Source organism: Engystomops pustulosus, chromosome 7 (assembly GCF_040894005.1).
Source record: "Engystomops pustulosus chromosome 7, aEngPut4.maternal, whole genome shotgun sequence".
Lineage (NCBI taxonomy): Eukaryota > Metazoa > Chordata > Amphibia > Anura > Leptodactylidae > Engystomops > Engystomops pustulosus.
Genome location: NC_092417.1, coordinates 83,529,423 through 83,549,056, shown reverse-complemented (window position 1 = coordinate 83,549,056; position 19,634 = coordinate 83,529,423). Strand labels below are relative to the sequence as shown.

The window sequence follows — 19,634 nt, the reverse complement described above, 5'->3', positions numbered from 1 at the left end:
TTAATTTTTCTGGAGGGCCACCTACCCGGTCCTCTGTTCTAAACAATTTTTGGGAGTGCCACATACAGGCACTCAATCTATTCAATTTTTCTGGAGGGCCACCTACCTGCTCCTCTGGTTTGAAAACTTTTTTGGACTGCCACATACAGGCACTCAATCTATTTCATTTTTCTGGAGGGCCACCTACCTGCTCCTCTGGTTTGAAAACTTTTTTGGACTGCCACATACAGGCACTCAATCTATTTCATTTTTCTGGAGGGCCACCTACCTGCTCCTCTGGTTTGAAAACTTTTTTGGACTGCCACATACAGGCACTCAATCTATTCCATTTTTCTGGAGGGCCACCTACCTGCTCCTCTGGTTTGAAAACTTTTTTGGACTGCCACATACAGGCACTCAATCTATTTCATTTTTCTGGAGGGCCACCTACCTGCTCCTCTGGTTTGAAAACTTTTTTGGACTGCCACATACAGGCACTCAATCTATTTCATTTTTCTGGAGGGCCACCTACCTGCTCCTCTGGTTTGAAAACTTTTTTGGACTGCCACATACAGGCACTCAATCTATTCCATTTTTCTGGAGGGCCACCTACCTGCTCCTCTGGTTTGAAAACTTTTTTGGACTGCCACATACAGGCACTATCCAAATTAAATTGTCTCCATAGCAGCCTCCACACGTTGTCTCCATTGCTACCTCCAAAAGTCGTCCATATAGCTGCCTCTATACATCGTCCCCTTATCAAACGAGGTGTGTCAGGCAGAAATTTGGGTTGTTTTCATGGATTCCACATCAAAGTTGTTAACTTTGTCGCCACCCTGCTGTGTTATCCACAAAATATACTGGCAAACTTTTATGATTAACCGATATTATTTCAGCGCTTCTTGCGCATCTGTTTACATTCCCCTCACCCGCCATATCCCAAACTTATAAGAACGCTACTACACTTAACTTGGTGGAGGCTGGGACCGAGTCTGACCCTGGGGCTGGTCATATACTGCCGACGCCGAGGATTGCGGGGCCTACCTCGGTCCAGGTCTCAAAGGCCTACTATACCTCCTCCTCCTCCCACCCCTCCTCCACCTCCTCCTCCTCCGAATTACCATCCGTGGGCATGGCGCCATCAGTCGGTAGCTCTAGGCACAGCAGCAGTGCCGTCGCTAAGCGACAGCAGGCGGTGCTCAAACTGCTGAGCCTAGGCGATAAAAGGCACACCGCCCAAGAGCTATTACAGGGCATTCCACATCAAAGTTGTTAACTTTGTCGCCACCCTGCTGTGTTATCCACAAAATATACTGGCAAACTTTTATGATTAACCAATATTATTTCAGCGCTTCTTGCGCATCTGTTTACATTCCCCTCACCCGCCATATCCCAAACTTATAAGAACGCTACTACACTTGATCTTATACAAAAGGTTCTTAGAAGTGCTGTTTGGGGAGTAGCCTAGAGACAGGGGCTTGGATTGGCGAAAGCTCGCCTGGCAGCGGAGCGCCAGCTCCATGCCAAGATCCAACTAACATAGTTTTAACTGCAGCACCTTTAATCTACTACTAGTTCACTGCCTCCATACATGGTCCCCTTATCAAACGAGCTGTGTCAGGCAGAATTTTGGGTTGTTTTCATGGCTTCAACATCAAACTTGTTAACTTTGTCGCCACCCTGCTGTGTAATCCCCAAAATATACTGGCAAACTTTTATCATTTACCGATATTATTTCAGCGCTTCTTGCGCATCTGTTTACATTCCCCTCACCCGCCATATCCCAAACTTATAAGAACGCTACTACACTTGATCTTATACAAAAGTAGCCTAGAGACAGGGGCTTGGATTGGCGAAAGCTCGCCTGGCAGCGGAGCAGCCAAACTTTTATCATGTACCGATATTATTTGAGCGCTTCTTGCTCACCTCCTTTGGTTCCTCTCTGCCACCCATTGGTTTGAAGCCTGAGTCCATTTAGGGTATGTCGCCATGACACTCTCTAGCCTGCTGCCGCTGCCTCTGCATGCCGTCCCCTATAGTGTCAGGGTCAATTATTGGATGTTTTAGATGCTATCTAGCTTCATTCTGTCACTCTGTCATGGCCATGCTGTTGCCCATAATTTTGGCATAATGGTGCGATTAAGCAGCCTCAGAGGCATCCATGCATGCTGCCCCTGCTGTTTCCTGTCCATTTCCGTGGTGTTTCCATCTTTTTCTGAGGTTCCCAGGTGTTTGGCCAAGCTTCCCTGTGCAGAGCCTTGGTCCCCTTGAAAAATGCTCGAGTCTCCCATTGACTTCAATGGGGCTCGTTATTCGAGACGAGCACTCGAGCATCGGGAAAAGTTCGTCTCCAATAATGAGTACCCGAGCATTTTAGTGCTCGCTCATCTCTACATATAACCCTGGGGGTTATATGCTATAAAACTTAGCGCCAGTGTATGATAAACGTGACCCTGTATATATAGTGGACTATCAAACAGAATCTGGACAACCTTTCCCATGAAACCAGAAAAATATTGTCAACCTTTACCTTTTTGCTGATTAATAGCTAAATAAGATGTACCGTATATACTCAATATAAGCCGACCCAAGTATAAGCCGATGCCCCTAATTTTACCACAAAAACCTGGGACAACCTATTGACTTGAGTATAAGCCGAGGGTGGAAAATGCATTGGTCACAGCCTCCCCAGTATATAGCTTGCCGGACCCTGCCCCATAGTATATAGCCAGCACCTGCCCCCCAGTATATAGCCAGCCCCCTGCCCCAGTATATAGCAGCCAGCAGCGAGGAAAGCCAGAAAGGTGAGTTTTGATATATTTTTTTTACTTGAGTATAAGCCAAGTTTAGTGTTTCAGCACATTTTTTGTGCTGAAAAACTAGGCTTATACTCAAGTATATATGGTATTTGTTGTCTTTCACAGTCAACATTTCTTTGGCCTCTTGTTCTCTTAACCACTATGCAAGTCCACATTGTGTATTTATATGCAACAACAATATCAGAGGCGTGTGCTCACTTGCTTTAAAACCAAAGAACCTATTTTAGTGGCTATAAATCAAATTCTTTGAGCCCTGGAAACCATTAACTAACAAGTCATGCTTGGCTGCAGTACAATCTTCATAAATATCAGTGACAACTTCAGGTGAATATTTCACCACTGCTATAACTTAGTGTTCTGTTGAATACTATAATAAAAAACCGAATAATGTCACCTGTAAAATAACATAACATGTTACTGAATGGGTGGAGTCACAATCAGAACAAGAAAAAAGTTGGATGCGTACAGGAAATCACATAACCAAAAAATCCATTTATTGATACAAACAGTAATAATAGCAAGACAACAAATATAAAAACACTTAAAACATACACCCAATCTTGTTCTGATTGTTGCATCAATTATTGGGATGCGCGGATACATTATTTGCTTACATTGTGGCGGTGCCTGCTCTCCTTTTGTGTAGTGAACGGGTGGAGTCGGGGCCACATTTTCCATTAAGCGAGTTGATCAACTCACCTTTGGCAACTGATGGTGGGTCCCTAAAGGGGAACATCCCTCTACTGCAATAACTAAGTAGAAGTCTGTTACTCCAGTAACTTAGGTATGATTAAACAGAGTTACCTAACACTGTCTGCAGCTGTATATGGTCAAAACCGGTAGCAGACACCCTTTAATTTATGAATTTGATGTATATATTTAATTTAGGGGGACTATATATAATTAAATAAGGGGCACTGTATATATTAGTTGCTCAATAGGTAAAAATATTTTTTCCGGAGATACTTTATAATAATTTATTCAGTGTTTATAGTATGCACTGTAATATTTTGAGAGGTTACTTGATATTTAATAAATGTTTGGTGCAGCATGGTCCGCTGTGTTATAGGAGGTATATATAATTTGGGAGCACAGTGTGGGACAGTTGTTATCCGTGGGACACTATACTGTAAGTGGTATTTTCAGGGGTGCAGTGTGCAGCTGTGCTACAAGGAGCTGAACACCCCTGGGAAGCAAATTCAGCAGAAAAGCTAGATGCACTCCTGAATGGACTACCGGTACATGCCTCCTCTGGGCTATATTGATCATATCCTTAACTTCCCTTGATGCACATCATGTGAGCTGTAAATAATACACTACATAGAATATATTTAATGAGATCATTTAGATATTCATCTAAAATGAAATTAAAGTAGCTTTTGTTCTTTTCTTAAAATATCCCCTAACCAACTTGACTACTTTTGAATACTTAAGTCTAACACTTCTACAATCTCAAACTCTTGTGTTTACGTATTCAATATACCTTCTAATCCCCCTTGCCATGTATGCATGACATAGCAAATAATGTTTAATCAAATTGTTTTCCCAAACTAATTGCTTAAAGGACACCTATCAGATAAAAAAGAATACTATTTCAACATACAAATGAATTACATGGGTTCAGGTACACGGTGTTCATGAGGGGGCCGTCCAGGCACTCCCCTCTCTTCATATTGCTCCACTGCACCACCACTCCCACTGTCATCAATTCTAAATTCCGGCGCTGACTGCATCCCGAGCGCAAACGCAGCTTCCAGTTGGTGGTCACGTAGTGTATGGTGGCCTTCCTGCATATCACGCCCCCTTATAATGCTTCCTAACATACTGTGGGGCATGCGGAGGGAGGCCCCCGTGCACTGCGTGACCACCGATCATATCATTATAAAAGGGCTAGGAAGGCCTTAAAAATATTGCCCTAAATGCTACAGTAGAATCGAATATCCAAAACATGTGGAATATGTACAAGACAACTAAACCAAAAAAGATTAATTAATCAACTTTTATTATGATTAATCATGAAAGTACATCTGTAGATCTTTTATTTTATATAAAAGTAAAAAACATAACACAAACCAAACATAATATATACAAAATATATACAATATCTTACCTGCCGGTCCAGCCACATTCATACCTAGCAAAAACAATAACTTAAAATACACTCACCGGTCACTTTATTAGGTACACCTGTCCAACTGCTCGTTAACACTTAATTTCTAATCAGCCAATCACATGGCGGCAGCTCAGTGCATTTAGGCATGTAGACGTGGTCAAGACAATCTCCTGCAGTTCAAACCGAGCATCAGTATGGGGAAGAAAGGTGATTTGAGTGCCTTTGAATGTGGCATGGTTGTTGGTGCCAGAAAGGCTGGTCTGAGTATTTCAGAAACTGCTGATCTACTGGGATTTTCACGCACAGCCATCTCTAGGGTTTGCAGAGAATGGTCCGAAAAGGATAAACATCCTGTGAGCGGCAGTTCTGTGGGCGGAAATGCCTTGTTGATGCCAGAGGTCAGAGGAGAATGGGCAGACTGGTTCGAGCCGATAGAAAGGCAACAGTGACTCAAATCGCCACCCGTTACAACCAAGGTAGGCAGAAGAGCATCTCTGAACGCACAGTACGTCGAACTTTGAGGCAGATGGGCTACAGCAGCAGAAGACCACAGCAGGTGCCACTCCTTTCAGCTAAGAACAGGAAACTGAGGCTACAATTTGCACAAGCTCATCGAAATTGGACAGTAGAAAATTGGAAAAACGTTGCCTGGTCTGATGAGTCTCGATTTCTGCTGCGACATTCGGATGGTAGGGTCAGAATTTGGCGTCAACAACATGAAAGCATGGATCCATCCTGCCTTGTATCAACGGTTCAGGCTGGTGGTGGTGGTGTCATGGTGTGGGGAATATTTTCTTGGCACTCTTTGGGCCCCTTGGTACCAATTGAGCATCGTTGCAACGCCACAGCCTAGTATTGTTGCTGACCATGTCCATCCCTTTATGACCACAATGTACCCAACATCTGATGGCTACTTTCAGCAGGATAATCTGCCATGTCATAAAGCTGGAATCATCTCAGACTGGTTTCTTGAACATGACAATGAGTTCACTGTACTCAAATGGCCTCCACAGTCACCAGATCTCAATCCAATAGAGCATCTTTGGGATGTGGTGGAACGGGAGATTCGCATCATGGATGTGCAGCCGACAAATCTGCGGCAACTGTGTGATGCCATCATGTCAATGTGGACCAAAGTCTCTGAGGAATGCTTCCAGCACCTTGTTGAATCTATGCCATGAAGAATTGAGGCAGTTCTGAAGGCAAAAGGGGGTCCAACCCATTACTAGCATGGTGTACCTAATAAAGTGGCCGGTGAGTGTAAACCGAAATGAATACACACCAAATTCCACAAACCCTACCCAACTGATTGCAACCGATCACAACCTAAACCAAACCAATAAACAATGACAAGCCACACCCGCAAATAAACATAAATGACTATAAATATACATAAACCCACCCCACACCCTCTAATAACAAACCACCCCACGCCCATTTTTTTTTTTTAATATATAATAACAAATACATAATACACATTACACTACACTAAACTAAATCCCTCGCCCGCACCCTCCCTTTCCCCCCCAGACACTGGTCTAACGTCTAAAGTTTGCGTTAAGTAGTGCAGACCAGTGCCCAGGGTCATAGTGTCCAAGGTCAGTTCGGAAATCCCACCACCATCACCCCCCTCCCAACCTAACACTGTGTCCCAAACCCAACTATATACAATATATACCGTATTTACAACATAACAAAGAAAAACATAACACAAATAAAATCTGAACAACATCAATAAAAACCACATAATGCCCAGGTTTGGCGCCTGCAAGCCCAACATCACCACATGCCCAGAACACAAAACAAAAATCTACAGTGCAGCTTCAGCCCAACACCAGGAGAGGAGTTGACAGACTAAGGGACACTAAAGGAGAACCCCCTCCAAAGGAGAGAGACCCTCCCCATGCCCAGCCTCTCATACTCCAGAGAGCACACCTTCATCAGGTCACCCAGAATGTTCCTAACCACCTCATCCACTGGGAGGGTTTTACGCTGCGTCGACACTAAACACTGTGCGTTCCACATGTGGTACCTAACCACTCGGCTAACTAGGAATAACGTGCAGCGGTCCCGGCCACCCAGGCCTCTGAATGCTCCATAGGCCCACTCCGCATAGGAGAGACCAGCATACCCGGGCGAATGGATGGAAGCGCCCACCCGGTTGTACACCTCTGTGTTAAAGAGCAACTGAAGCAGGAAGTGGTCCATGCTCTCCAGCAGGCCACCGCACTCCTCCCGGGGACAACCCCTTTCCTCAGAGCTCCTACACTTCAGATTGTCCCTCACACACAGCTTTCCATGGAAGCAGCGCCAAGTCACATCCCAAAACTTCAAGGGGATCCTGATGGAATTCAATAAACTCAAACCCACCCTCAGATCCTGACTTGGGCAATCCCTGAGGGCCAGAGGCTTCTGGAAATGGGTCAACAGAACCCTCTTGTCAAGGACTTTCCTCGACATGGTCCTGATCTCCCACATTCCCAGACCCCACTGGCGAATCACCTTCAGAACCGGGGTAGCGTAAGCCGGAAAATGCCCATGCGGTGTGCGAAGATCCTTCACTTGTCCTCCTGTCTCCCATTCCAGGAAGAAAGGCTGAAACCATCCCCTGCAGGAGTATACCCACGGAGGAGCCCTCTCTTTCCAGAGGTTTGCAACATTGATCTTAAGAAAGGTATTCACTAGGAACACCACAGGGTTGACCATACACAACCCTCCTTGTCTCCTCGTGCGGTAAGTAACCTCCCTCTTGATTAGGTTCAGCCTATTCCCCCTTAACAGCTGGAAGAACAGACTGTACACTGCCCAGATAAATCAGCAACGGGAGCAGGTAAGTTTTGATCAGATTAACCCTTTCCCTGAGGGTCAAAGACCAACCCTTCCACTGGTCCACCCTCTGAGCGGCGATCTTAAGCCTGCCATCCCAGTTTTGCATGGGGTAATCCACCTGGCCAAATTAGAGTCCTGGGGCCCTGGAAGAGAGTCTGGGAGATCAAAGCCTGGACCTCCCTCTCCCAGCCAGAGACTCTCACACTTATCCCGGTTGATCTTGGACCCAGAAGCCTGTGAGTAGCGGTCAACCTCTGACATCACCCATTGCGCCTCCCCTCCCGAGGACACGAAAACGGTGACCTCATCGGCATACGCTACCACTCTAAGAGTGGCTTCCGGTGCTGCCCGATCCATCCCGACTCCCACCAACGGCCCACGATCAACCCTCCTAAGGAATGGGTCGATCGCGAACATGTACAGTAGTGGGCTCAGAGGACAACCCTGATGAACACCAGACCCGACCTCAAAAGAGCGGCCAATCCAACCGTTCACAAGCGGGAAACTCTCTGCCCCTGCATACAAAACTTTCAGCCAATTGACAAACTCCCCCGGCAGGCCATACCTCAGAAGGACAGACCAGAGGTACTCGTGGTTAACCCGATCAAATGCTTTTGCCTGATCCAAGGACAGCAAGTACCCCTTCCAGTTACCAGCCCTGCCCTGCTCCACTGCCTCCCGGACACAAAGCACAGCACTAAATGTACTGCGGCCTGGAACAGAGCAGTGCTGGGTCCCCGAAAGGAGCCGGGGTGCAAACTGCACCAGCTGATTAAACAGCACCTTTGCCAAAACCTTTCTGTCCGTATTGAGAAGCGCTATGGGACGCCAGTTCTCAACACGATTCGGCGTTGTTTTCCAATTATTGGAATCTTTGTTCGGGGTTTGCTTCTTGTTGTATTCCTATTGTGGCCACCTTCTATGCATGGACCGATGACATTAACGATATGGGTGCTAGTTTTTCACTGTTGCACGCTCTTACTCCTCTAAAAATCCACGAAATGACAGATCAGTGTACAGAGCCCCGGCCGGTGGCTCCACTGAATCTGTTTGAACGGAGGTACTGGTGACGTCACCTTCAGTACGGATAGTCGAGTTGGACAAACTTGAAAATCCACCGACGCGTTGTCGAGAGCTGCGGCTCTCTTCCTCAGGGCTGGATTCCTAGTTGCGTTCACTGAAGATATATATAGACTCCGTACGTATAGTATAATTCCGTTACTTTTGAAGCCAATATTGCTTCCATATTTGTGGTTACTTGGAGTATTTCTATTTTGTTTAAAATTGAGCGTAATATTGCTTATCCATTAATAGATACATGACTGAATATTGTTGAAAAGTTTTTTTTATTATTATATAAAAGTATATTCTTTATTTCATATATATAAATGATAAAAAATGTTAAAAATATATATAAGTATATGTAGATGTTCTTTTTGTTATTATGACAATATATGTATATAGTGCCTGAATTTTGCTCCATCAGTATATTGCTTCTTTATTAAGTAGATCCTGTGTTAATATAAAAATTAGTAGTGTAATCTACTAAGTGGAAAAAAATATAAAATGTTAAATAGATAAAAAATCTTTTTTTATGTGTTAAAAAGCAAATAGTTCAATTTCACTATTCAATCCCTTGGGAATTAGAGTATCCAGCTCAAAAATCCATCGGCTTTCAGCTCTTGACATATATTTTATATAGTTTCCCTTTCTCCAATTGGGCTTCACCTGTTCTATTCCAAATATGCTAGTTCCTTTTATTTGTCCACCATGTTTTTCTTTATAGTGTCTAGATAGAGGGTGACCCTCATAACCCTTTTCTATATTCCTTAAATGTTCTTTAATTCTCACTATCAATTTCCTTTTTGTGCGACCAATATATTTTTTTGTACATGGACATTGTATACAATAAATAACTCCTTTCGTATGACAACTAATGTGTTGTTTAATAGTATATAGGGTACTTTCCCCGAATGTATATTTAGCTGTCCGCACTTGAGTTTCTTTGCACATTTTACAGTTTCGACAAGGGTGAAAGCCTGATTTTTTTAAAAAATTTTGTTTATTATTGTTGTGACTTTCTCCTTTTTCAATGGTTTTTTTCTCCCTGTTTTGTATTGTCGGTGCTATTAGGTTTCCGAGATTTTGCGCTTTTTTAAATACAAATTTGGGATTTTTTGGGAGAGTTTCTCCAATAATTTTATCCTGTGTTAAGATGTTCCAATGTTTTTGAACGATACGCTTGAATAAAAAATGATCTTTCGAATATTGAGTAATTATTGGAATTTTTGAAATGGTATTCATTATGTCCGAAGAGGCTTCCATTGTTTCTTTTCGGTTGATTATTAATGGTTCTCTAGAAGTACTGGCTATTTCTAATTTTGTTATCCTTATGGGATCCTTTTGGTACCCCTTTTGGATAAATTTGTCTTCCAGTTTGTCGGCTTCTTTAAAATAATCATCCATATCCGTACAGTTTCTGCGATGACGGAGGAACTGGCTTTTAGGGATGTTGTTTAGCCACATAGGTAAGTGGCAACTGTTTCTTAAAATGAGACTATTACTATCTGTTGGTTTGTTATATGATTTTGTTTTAAAGGAAAAATTAAAACAAAATCATATAACAAACCAACAGATAGTAATAGTCTCATTTTAAGAAACAGTTGCCACTTACCTATGTGGCTAAACAACATCCCTAAAAGCCAGTTCCTCCGTCATCGCAGAAACTGTACGGATATGGATGATTATTTTAAAGAAGCCGACAAACTGGAAGACAAATTTATCCAAAAGGGGTACCAAAAGGATCCCATAAGGATAACAAAATTAGAAATAGCCAGTACTTCTAGAGAACCATTAATAATCAACCGAAAAGAAACAATGGAAGCCTCTTCGGACATAATGAATACCATTTCAAAAATTCCAATAATTACTCAATATTCGAAAGATCATTTTTTATTCAAGCGTATCGTTCAAAAACATTGGAACATCTTAACACAGGATAAAATTATTGGAGAAACTCTCCCAAAAAATCCCAAATTTGTATTTAAAAAAGCGCAAAATCTCGGAAACCTAATAGCACCGACAATACAAAACAGGGAGAAAAAAACCATTGAAAAAGGAGAAAGTCACAACAATAATAAACAAAATTTTTTAAAAAAATCAGGCTTTCACCCTTGTCGAAACTGTAAAATGTGCAAAGAAACTCAAGTGCGGACAGCTAAATATACATTCGGGGAAAGTACCCTATATACTATTAAACAACACATTAGTTGTCATACGAAAGGAGTTATTTATTGTATACAATGTCCATGTACAAAAAAATATATTGGTCGCACAAAAAGGAAATTGATAGTGAGAATTAAAGAACATTTAAGGAATATAGAAAAGGGTTATGAGGGTCACCCTCTATCTAGACACTATAAAGAAAAACATGGTGGACAAATAAAAGGAACTAGCATATTTGGAATAGAACAGGTGAAGCCCAATTGGAGAAAGGGAAACTATATAAAATATATGTCAAGAGCTGAAAGCCGATGGATTTTTGAGCTGGATACTCTAATTCCCAAGGGATTGAATAGTGAAATTGAACTATTTGCTTTTTAACACATAAAAAAAGATTTTTTATCTATTTAACATTTTATATTTTTTTCCACTTAGTAGATTACACTACTAATTTTTATATTAACACAGGATCTACTTAATAAAGAAGCAATATACTGATGGAGCAAAATTCAGGCACTATATACATATATTGTCATAATAACAAAAAGAACATCTACATATACTTATATATATTTTTAACATTTTTTATCATTTATATATATGAAATAAAGAATATACTTTTATATAATAATAAAAAAAACTTTTCAACAATATTCAGTCATGTATCTATTAATGGATAAGCAATATTACGCTCAATTTTAAACAAAATAGAAATACTCCAAGTAACCACAAATATGGAAGCAATATTGGCTTCAAAAGTAACGGAATTATACTATACGTACGGAGTCTATATATATCTTCAGTGAACGCAACTAGGAATCCAGCCCTGAGGAAGAGAGCCGCAGCTCTCGACAACGCGTCGGTGGATTTTCAAGTTTGTCCAACTCGACTATCCGTACTGAAGGTGACGTCACCAGTACCTCCGTTCAAACAGATTCAGTGGAGCCACCGGCCGGGGCTCTGTACACTGATCTGTCATTTCGTGGATTTTTAGAGGAGTAAGAGCGTGCAACAGTGAAAAACTAGCACCCATATCGTTAATGTCATCGGTCCATGCATAGAAGGTGGCCACAATAGGAATACAACAAGAAGCAAACCCCGAACAAAGATTCCAATAATTGGAAAACAACGCCGAATCGAGGTTAGTACACCGCATGAACCAAACACCTGTATTACGATATATTAGACTCCCTCATTCAAAAATCCGACTATCACATATTACACACCATTCTGTCAGCGCAGGTACTAAGTCAAAAAATTTTATAAAGTGTTCATTTTAGTAGTAGTGGAGAGGCACACTACTTGTACCAGCGAAGACCCAAAACAAACAAAAACTAGTAACCATATAAAACTCACACGATACTACAGCAGCGCCAGTGTATTAATAGTATTCTGTTCTCAACACGAGATCGGTCCTTACCCTTTGACAGAATGATCAGGGCAGACCTCCTCATTGATTTCGGCAGAGCGCCCGAGGAAAGACACTCATTGAATACCTCAGTCAAGAGGGGAACCAAGGCGTCCATAAAGGTCTTATAAAACTCAGACACCGATTAGACACCGATGCACAGAAAAATTTGCCTGGCACAATACAGTGTGGGCACACTAGATATCATCAAATTGCAGATTGTGCAGTAACATAATATTTACTGTAGTATAAAAATATACTTAATACAAAAAATTGGGCAGCAACATAGATGTCAAATATGCACAGGATTCAAGTACTGTATCATCCCTACAGCTGCTCAATATAAATGTATCCCTTTTTTCTTTCAAAAATATTCAGAAAACACATCTTAATTAGAGATGAGCGAGCACTAAAATGCTCGGGTGCTCGTTATTCGAGACGAACTTTTCCAGATGCTCGAGTGCTCGTCTCGAATAACGAGCCCCATTGAAGTCAATGGGAGACCCGAGCATTTTTTTAATAAAACTGAACAGTAAAAGAACAGTGCAAAAAAAAAAATTCCAGATGTTTGCAGATGTTTTACTTGTAAGAACACATTGAAATAACACTATTCTTCACTTTGCAGGTGTTCGCGCGTGTCTCCCGCTAAGTTAGGAGATGTGCACGAACATCTGGAATGTGAAGAATAGTGTTCTTTCAATGTGTTCTGCACTTAAATGCTCCTGTGTTCACTGTTTTTAATGTTTTAATTCTATTCTTCACATTGCAGGTGTGCGCGCGTGTCTCCCGATAGGTTCGGAGATACGCGCGCACAGCTGCAAAGTGAAGAATAGAATTAAAACATTAAAAACAGTGAATACAGGACCATTTAAGTGCAGAACACATTGAAAGAACACTATTCTTCACATTCCAGATGTTCGTGCACATCTCCTAACTTAGCGGGAGACACGCGCGAACACCTGGAAAGTGAAGAATAGTGTTATTTCAATGTGTTCTTACAAGTAAAACATCTGCAAACATGTGTAAAATTTTTTTTTTACAATAAAAATACTTTTATTCAATTTATTTTATTAATTTACTGCTCGATCTCGAGCCGGCGAGATAATCGTCCGAGTAACGAGCCGGTCCGAGTATGCTAATACTCGACCGAGCAGTATACTCGGACAAGTATACTCGCTCATCTTTAATCTTAATCAATTGAAACATTTTTTCACGCAGATGCAAAAAAAGTTTCTGGACATTGCTTAAAATCTGACACAGTAAATATACCATATACCTTCTTTCTGTGTATACAGAGCAAAGGACCATAATATTATGTAAACAGACCTTAGTCTTCTAATTTCTCATAGGAAACATCAGTTCCCTTCAAACACACTAAGACAGCCAACAATAGAATGTATCAATGGCCATAGGGGTTACATAGTTACAAAGTTAGTTCAGTTGAAAAAGACATATGTCTATTAAACAGGGCAACACTTTTGTTGTGGGGCAACAGGAATTGAAGAGTACTTTTAACCAGAGTCACTGAACTTCAGATTTTGCTGAATTAGGCCTACTTATACTCACATACTGTACTGACACTGATATAATATAGATTGTCGTAGGGTAATATGTCTTAACAATTAAGATTAAGGACAGGCAATAAGGAGAAATGTGCTTAATAAATAGAAAGTGCATATTCCAGACCTACCCAGAACTGATGTTGCAATTGCAAGAGCTGCCTCCACCTTAATGTGCTCTGATTGAGAATGTCGCATCAATGCTATCAGGAACTTCAGTCCTCGGGAGCTGGCCACAGAGCTCTGGAGTCTTTCATGTGTAATAAAGCCTAAGAAAAAGAAGATATACATATATATCCCATTTATCATATCCCATCCTTGATCCATAGACATTAACATTGCTGGGTCCAAGTTAATGTAGGCCCATGTGGGATAAAGTCCTCTCACACCCTCCAGAGGGTGTTCACCATCAGACAGGTGAAAGTATCCATTTCTCATTGTCACTCAACTAATTGTTTGTGCGTTCTTCAACTATAAGGCTCTCACAGGCATTTGCAGCAGAGAATGGCCAGGGCAGTTGTAGAAGGGAACAAGAATGATTTGAGAATTGGCTATTGCAGAAAGGAGAGCAGGGAACCAAATGACTTGTGGGTGTAAAGGGAGAGATAGAAATAGGAGAAAAAGAAGTGCTAAGGATTGAGGGCAGAAGGGTTAGAGGGCAGAAGAGGTCTGAAGTGGATTGAGGACTACTAGAGTGAGTGGATTACATTTGTCCTGGCTTTCACCAAAATCTTTTGTATCAGCCTTGCACCTCCAACAAACTTTACCACAAAACAACAGGCATCAGGAAGTGTAAAGCCTACGTTTTATGTGCTGATATTAATGTCAGAGGGTATTTGGTGCAGTGGTAATTAGTCTAGCACTTAATAACCCTAGATACTCTTTTACAGTTCTATGCTGGTATCCAGTAATCTTTCATGAATTAGCCATTTCTTCATGTAGAGGCAGACTACATTGTTAGGGGCTGGATACTATACATGTCTTGTAATCGGACTGAATGAGGAAAGAGTGATGCATAGTAATATTGTCAATGTAACATGGAAATAGACTATGTTATGCCACTAGTATATCTTGGTATTGTGTACATGCACCATATATCCCAATGGTTTAAATCACCTATAAAGGCTTGTTAACAACACCTTGAAGCGGTGCTATTTTATGTTGGAAACAGTTGACTTCAATTACATGTTTGCCTACAAGCCTTGTGTTTGCACATATGTCAGTAACTAACACTGTGAGACTGATGGGTGCTGTTTTCTTTGCAGAACAACAGTTTTAAGACTTATCAATAGTCATTGTTCCTTTGTCAAGTGTCTTTAAATGGATGATGCCTAGTAAATAGAGAAGACTGAGCTCAAAGTTCAGTTTAAAGGGCACCTACCACCCCGATTATACCTATAAAGGTAGAAGGGGTGGTAGGTGGATGGATGGGACGTGAGGATAGCCCTTTTTTGGGCTAATCCTCACGTCCCGGGTGTCTTTTAGAAAACTTTATTTCAGGTATATGCTAATTTTTTTTATGCGGCTACTGGGGCGTGGAGTAGCCGGACATGAGGCTACTAGTCGCGGCTACTCCACACCCCAGTAGCCACGTTACCCCGCCTACCAGGTTATCTTTGGCGCGCAGCTCCTGGTAGCTGCGTGCCCTCGTCCGAGTCCCCCGGCTACTGCGCCCTAGAGCCGCGCAGCCGAAGGCCCGTGTTCTGCACATGCGCAGAACGCAGGGGACCCGGATGAGGTAGCTGCGCGCCGAAGATTACCTGGTAGGCGGAGTAATGTGGCTACTGGGGTGTGGAGTAGCCGCGACTAGTAGCCTCATGTCCAGCTACTCCACGCCCCAGTAGCCGCATAAAAAAATTAGCATATACCTGAAATAAAGTTTTCTAAAAGACACCCGGGACGTGAGGATTAGCCCAAAAAAGGGCTATCCTCACGTACCATCCATCCACCTACCACCCCTTTTATAGGTAGAACCGGGGTGGTAGGTTCCCTTTAAAGATTAGAAATAATATTTTTAGGTACACTTATTAATAACGCACCCAGATAGAAATTTCATATTGCATCAGAATGTTATGTCTCACTCATATATGTAAATGATTACAGGTTTGGAGTGACTAGACATTGTATTGTATTGGATGAAGTAAAAGTTCTTCTACCCTCAGGATATTAGTGACCACTTGGGAAGTATGGTAAAGTATGAGAAGTATACTTCTTGGTGAGAAATTGTTGTCAGCTAGTTAGTTTGAGGAGTTTCCATCAACTAGGACGTCCTGACTTATCTCTTTGGAGTTGTTATAAGCAATGGTAACATGAAGCCACTGACATATTTCAATAGAAGTTACTTTAGACCTCTAATACACTGCTAAACTTCCTTGGCCAGTCTGTACCAGTGGATAGAAATGGAGCTATTGCAAATGAACCAAACACATGGGGGCACATTCGCGAAGGACTTTGCGCCAGCCCCTTGGTAATTACTAGGATATTTAAAGGTCATATATTATTTTTTATCTGAAACAGAAATTGATGACATGCAGGGGCACATTTACTAAGGGCTTTCCAGTTCTCAGTCGGACCGTGCACCAGATTAATCATGCAAAGTACAAAAGAATTGTGTCGCAGAAATCCTGAATCTGGCGCACCCTGCACTTTACATGGGCAAATTGCATTTCCTGCAGTTTGCCCTGTTCTTAGTATATTTTTTCCCCATTATTATTATGCCCTGCTGGCAACAGGAGTGAAGGAAGAGGTTATTATTTGTTCTTTATGATTTTTTAAAGCTATATATAAATTTTTATACCTGGATATTCACTTTAAGAACAAAGAAATTATAGAACTCACTCCAGAAGATCTTGTAGTGGGTTTTTTACCTTCCACTTTGTCAACACTGTAGATTTATAGGTTGGACCTGATCCTCTTAACTTTATTGATACTATTGATACCATGTCTGCACAGTCTAGTGGATACTGTCCATCTGTAATGTTTAATGTCCATCCAGTCTTTTCAGAAGCTCAGGTTGACATCAGGTCACTTTACTTTACATGTAACCAATGACCCAAGTGAATGGAGACATGACTTTAGAGAAAAAAACACAATAATTGTGCAGTAAAAACAACATGGCGACCAATGAGAAAATGTAATCATCCATCAAATAGCAACCATCAAAAATCAATAGATGAGGTCTACATACCAACTCCCACACAAATGTGCTGTAGAGCTTGTATTGCACTCAGAACAACATCCTCCCTTGGAGATCTCAGGAGACGTACAAGATGGCGGGCTCCATTAGCAGACATCACTGCATTCCTCAGGTCATAAGGTCCTTGCACCAAAACCTTTAGTCCTCTACTTCCAATCAAATTTAGACTGTAAGATGGAGAGGAAAGAAACTCCACCAACAAAGAAACACCTGGAAAATAAGTAGGTAAACACATTTACACTAGAGAAAAAACAACTGCAGTATTTTATTACAGTAAACTGCCATCATAGAAGCTATATGTAATGAAATAAATGCTTACTTCCCATTTTCACACCGTTTATATAATGAGATAAAGGTTCCAAGAAGAAATAGTCCCTGGATACTGACCTATTCTTGCTGCCACCTTCCTCTGAGTTTCAGCATCCAGCCCTGATAAGGCCCACAATGTCTTAGCAATGGCTTCCTGTGTTGACTGAGACTTGCTTTTTTTTAGCAGTTGAAGGAGTGGTGAGAAGTTGCTAGACTCAATTACATTCTTCTGAGCATGAGGATTTCCTTCAACAAGTCTAGAGAATAACCATCAAGAAGAATAAACAAGTACAGGTAGTTCCCGGGTTACATACAAGATAGGTTCTTTAGGTTTGTGGTAGGTGCCTCTATTGTCATGAGGATAGCCCTATTAGGGGCTTATGCTCACATGCCCTGTATCTTTTTCTAACTTTTATTGCCCTAATATGCTAATTTTCTAAAGAGGCTACTGGGGCGTGGAGTAGTTGGAGCTAAAGCTACACGGTGCAGCTACTCCATGCCCCAGTAGCCTCTTTGATCCCCGTACCAGCATATCTTGGGCATGCAGTTATGAGGAGCTGCACGCCCTTGCCCGCGAAGCCAGAGTTCTTCATAGTAGCTCCAACTTTGGAGCAATGACTGTGTAGCCGCGGGCCTGCTGTTCTGTGTGTGCGCAGAATCCCGGCTTCACTGCGGAGATATGTCGGTAGGAGGATCAAATAGGCTACTAGGGTGCGGAGTAGCTGCGCCGTATAGCCTCAGCTCTGGCTACTCCACACCCCAGTAGCCTCTTTAGAAAATTTGCATTTTAAGGAAATAAAAGTTAGAAAATGATAAAGCCCTTAAAAGGGCTATCCTCACGTACAACAAAGGCCCCTACCACCCGATCTACTTAAATAGGTAGATCTGTGGTGGTAGGTTTCCTTTAAAGCCATCTACCACCATTTTCAAATGAGCTGGAGGCGCTCAGGGTCACGCCTGCCAAGCGCCTCCTGGCTCCTCCGAAACCTAATTTATGCACGCCCCCTCTTCATTATTATGCACCCCTCCCAGCCCTCTCTGCGGCCAGACAGCGGTGAGCTGTCACTGGCTGATATGCATGTGACTGATCACATGGCCGTGACATCACTAAAGGTCCTTTAGCTTACTGGTGGCTACAGTGTGTTCTGCTGTCCGGCAGCTGGCTGTCACCGGAGACTGCTGGGAGGGGTGATATGATTATTATAAGACATGAGAGAATGTGCGTACAGCCGTATCTTCCAACAGCACATAGGCCGCGGCGACCGCACAGCAGAACACTGTAGCCACCAGTAAGCTAAAGGAACAAATGATGTCACGGCCATGTTTTCAGTCACATGAATATCAGCCAGTGACATTTCCCGGCTGTCTGGCTGCAGAGAGGGCCGGGAGGGGTACATAACAATGAAAATGGGGGAGTGCATAAATTAGGTATCGGAGGATCCAGGAGGTGCAGCGGGAAGGGGGAGGCAGGCACAGATCTGTGAGATGTAGCAGAGCTCACAGTGTAACAGTGTTATAGTCTGTAGCCTCTGCCTTTCAGCCTGTGTCTGTAATGCCTCTGTGTACTCTCATGCATCTCTCATCTATCTCATCTCTCTTTCTATGTGTCAGTGTATTAGTACAAAGGCAGAAGACAGATGAAAATGCATATATACCTTGTATCCTGATAATCTAACCAAATTGTCACCCCACAACACTAGACGGGTCATAATGTGTCTGCTTAGAGAGTCCCCACCCACACCCTGAGATTTTGAGCAGCCGAGGGAGGGATAGGAAACAAATAAAACTGAGTAAAATTTTAAAGTAAGGGGTTAAAATGATCTTCATTATGTTAACATCACTAGGGAATAGAAATGGGAGAATTTCCCTTGTGTGGATAAACCCCTTTAAGTAGGGGACCACCTGTATCATCTGTCTACAGAATTCCAGATTTTGGACAAAAAGGTTTTTAGAAGATAGAAATAAGATAGGACAAGATAAGACTCATGTACTGCAAGGGAAAAATTGATATTCAAAGCCAAGGTGGCAGCTCCAAAGCACAACAAAGAATAAGATTTGGTGGTTATAACTGACCAAAGCTTTAAATGTTTGATGGGGAAATTTTTAAGACTGACAACCCCTATAACAGCCAGGATTGATATCAGAACTGATTGCATCTATTAGCGGGTATACAATATGGGTGCAATCCATATTTATCCCA

At 42.0% G+C, this 19,634-nt stretch overlaps 1 protein-coding gene across 4 annotated transcripts in view; it reads right to left on the bottom strand.

Moving 5' to 3' along the window:
- Positions 1 to 19,634, bottom strand: part of LOC140070514 (ankyrin and armadillo repeat-containing protein-like) — a 49,076-nt gene that overhangs the window by 22,513 nt on the left and 6,929 nt on the right. For all 4 annotated transcript variants that reach the window (XM_072117120.1, XM_072117121.1, XM_072117122.1 and 1 more), the window contains 3 exons: positions 17,513 to 17,691; positions 17,117 to 17,335; positions 14,061 to 14,198 (listed from right to left, as the gene is read on the bottom strand). In XM_072117120.1, the coding sequence (XP_071973221.1) occupies positions 14,061 to 14,198; positions 17,117 to 17,335; positions 17,513 to 17,691 (536 nt within the window). The remainder of the gene's footprint in view (positions 1 to 14,060; positions 14,199 to 17,116; positions 17,336 to 17,512; positions 17,692 to 19,634) is intronic.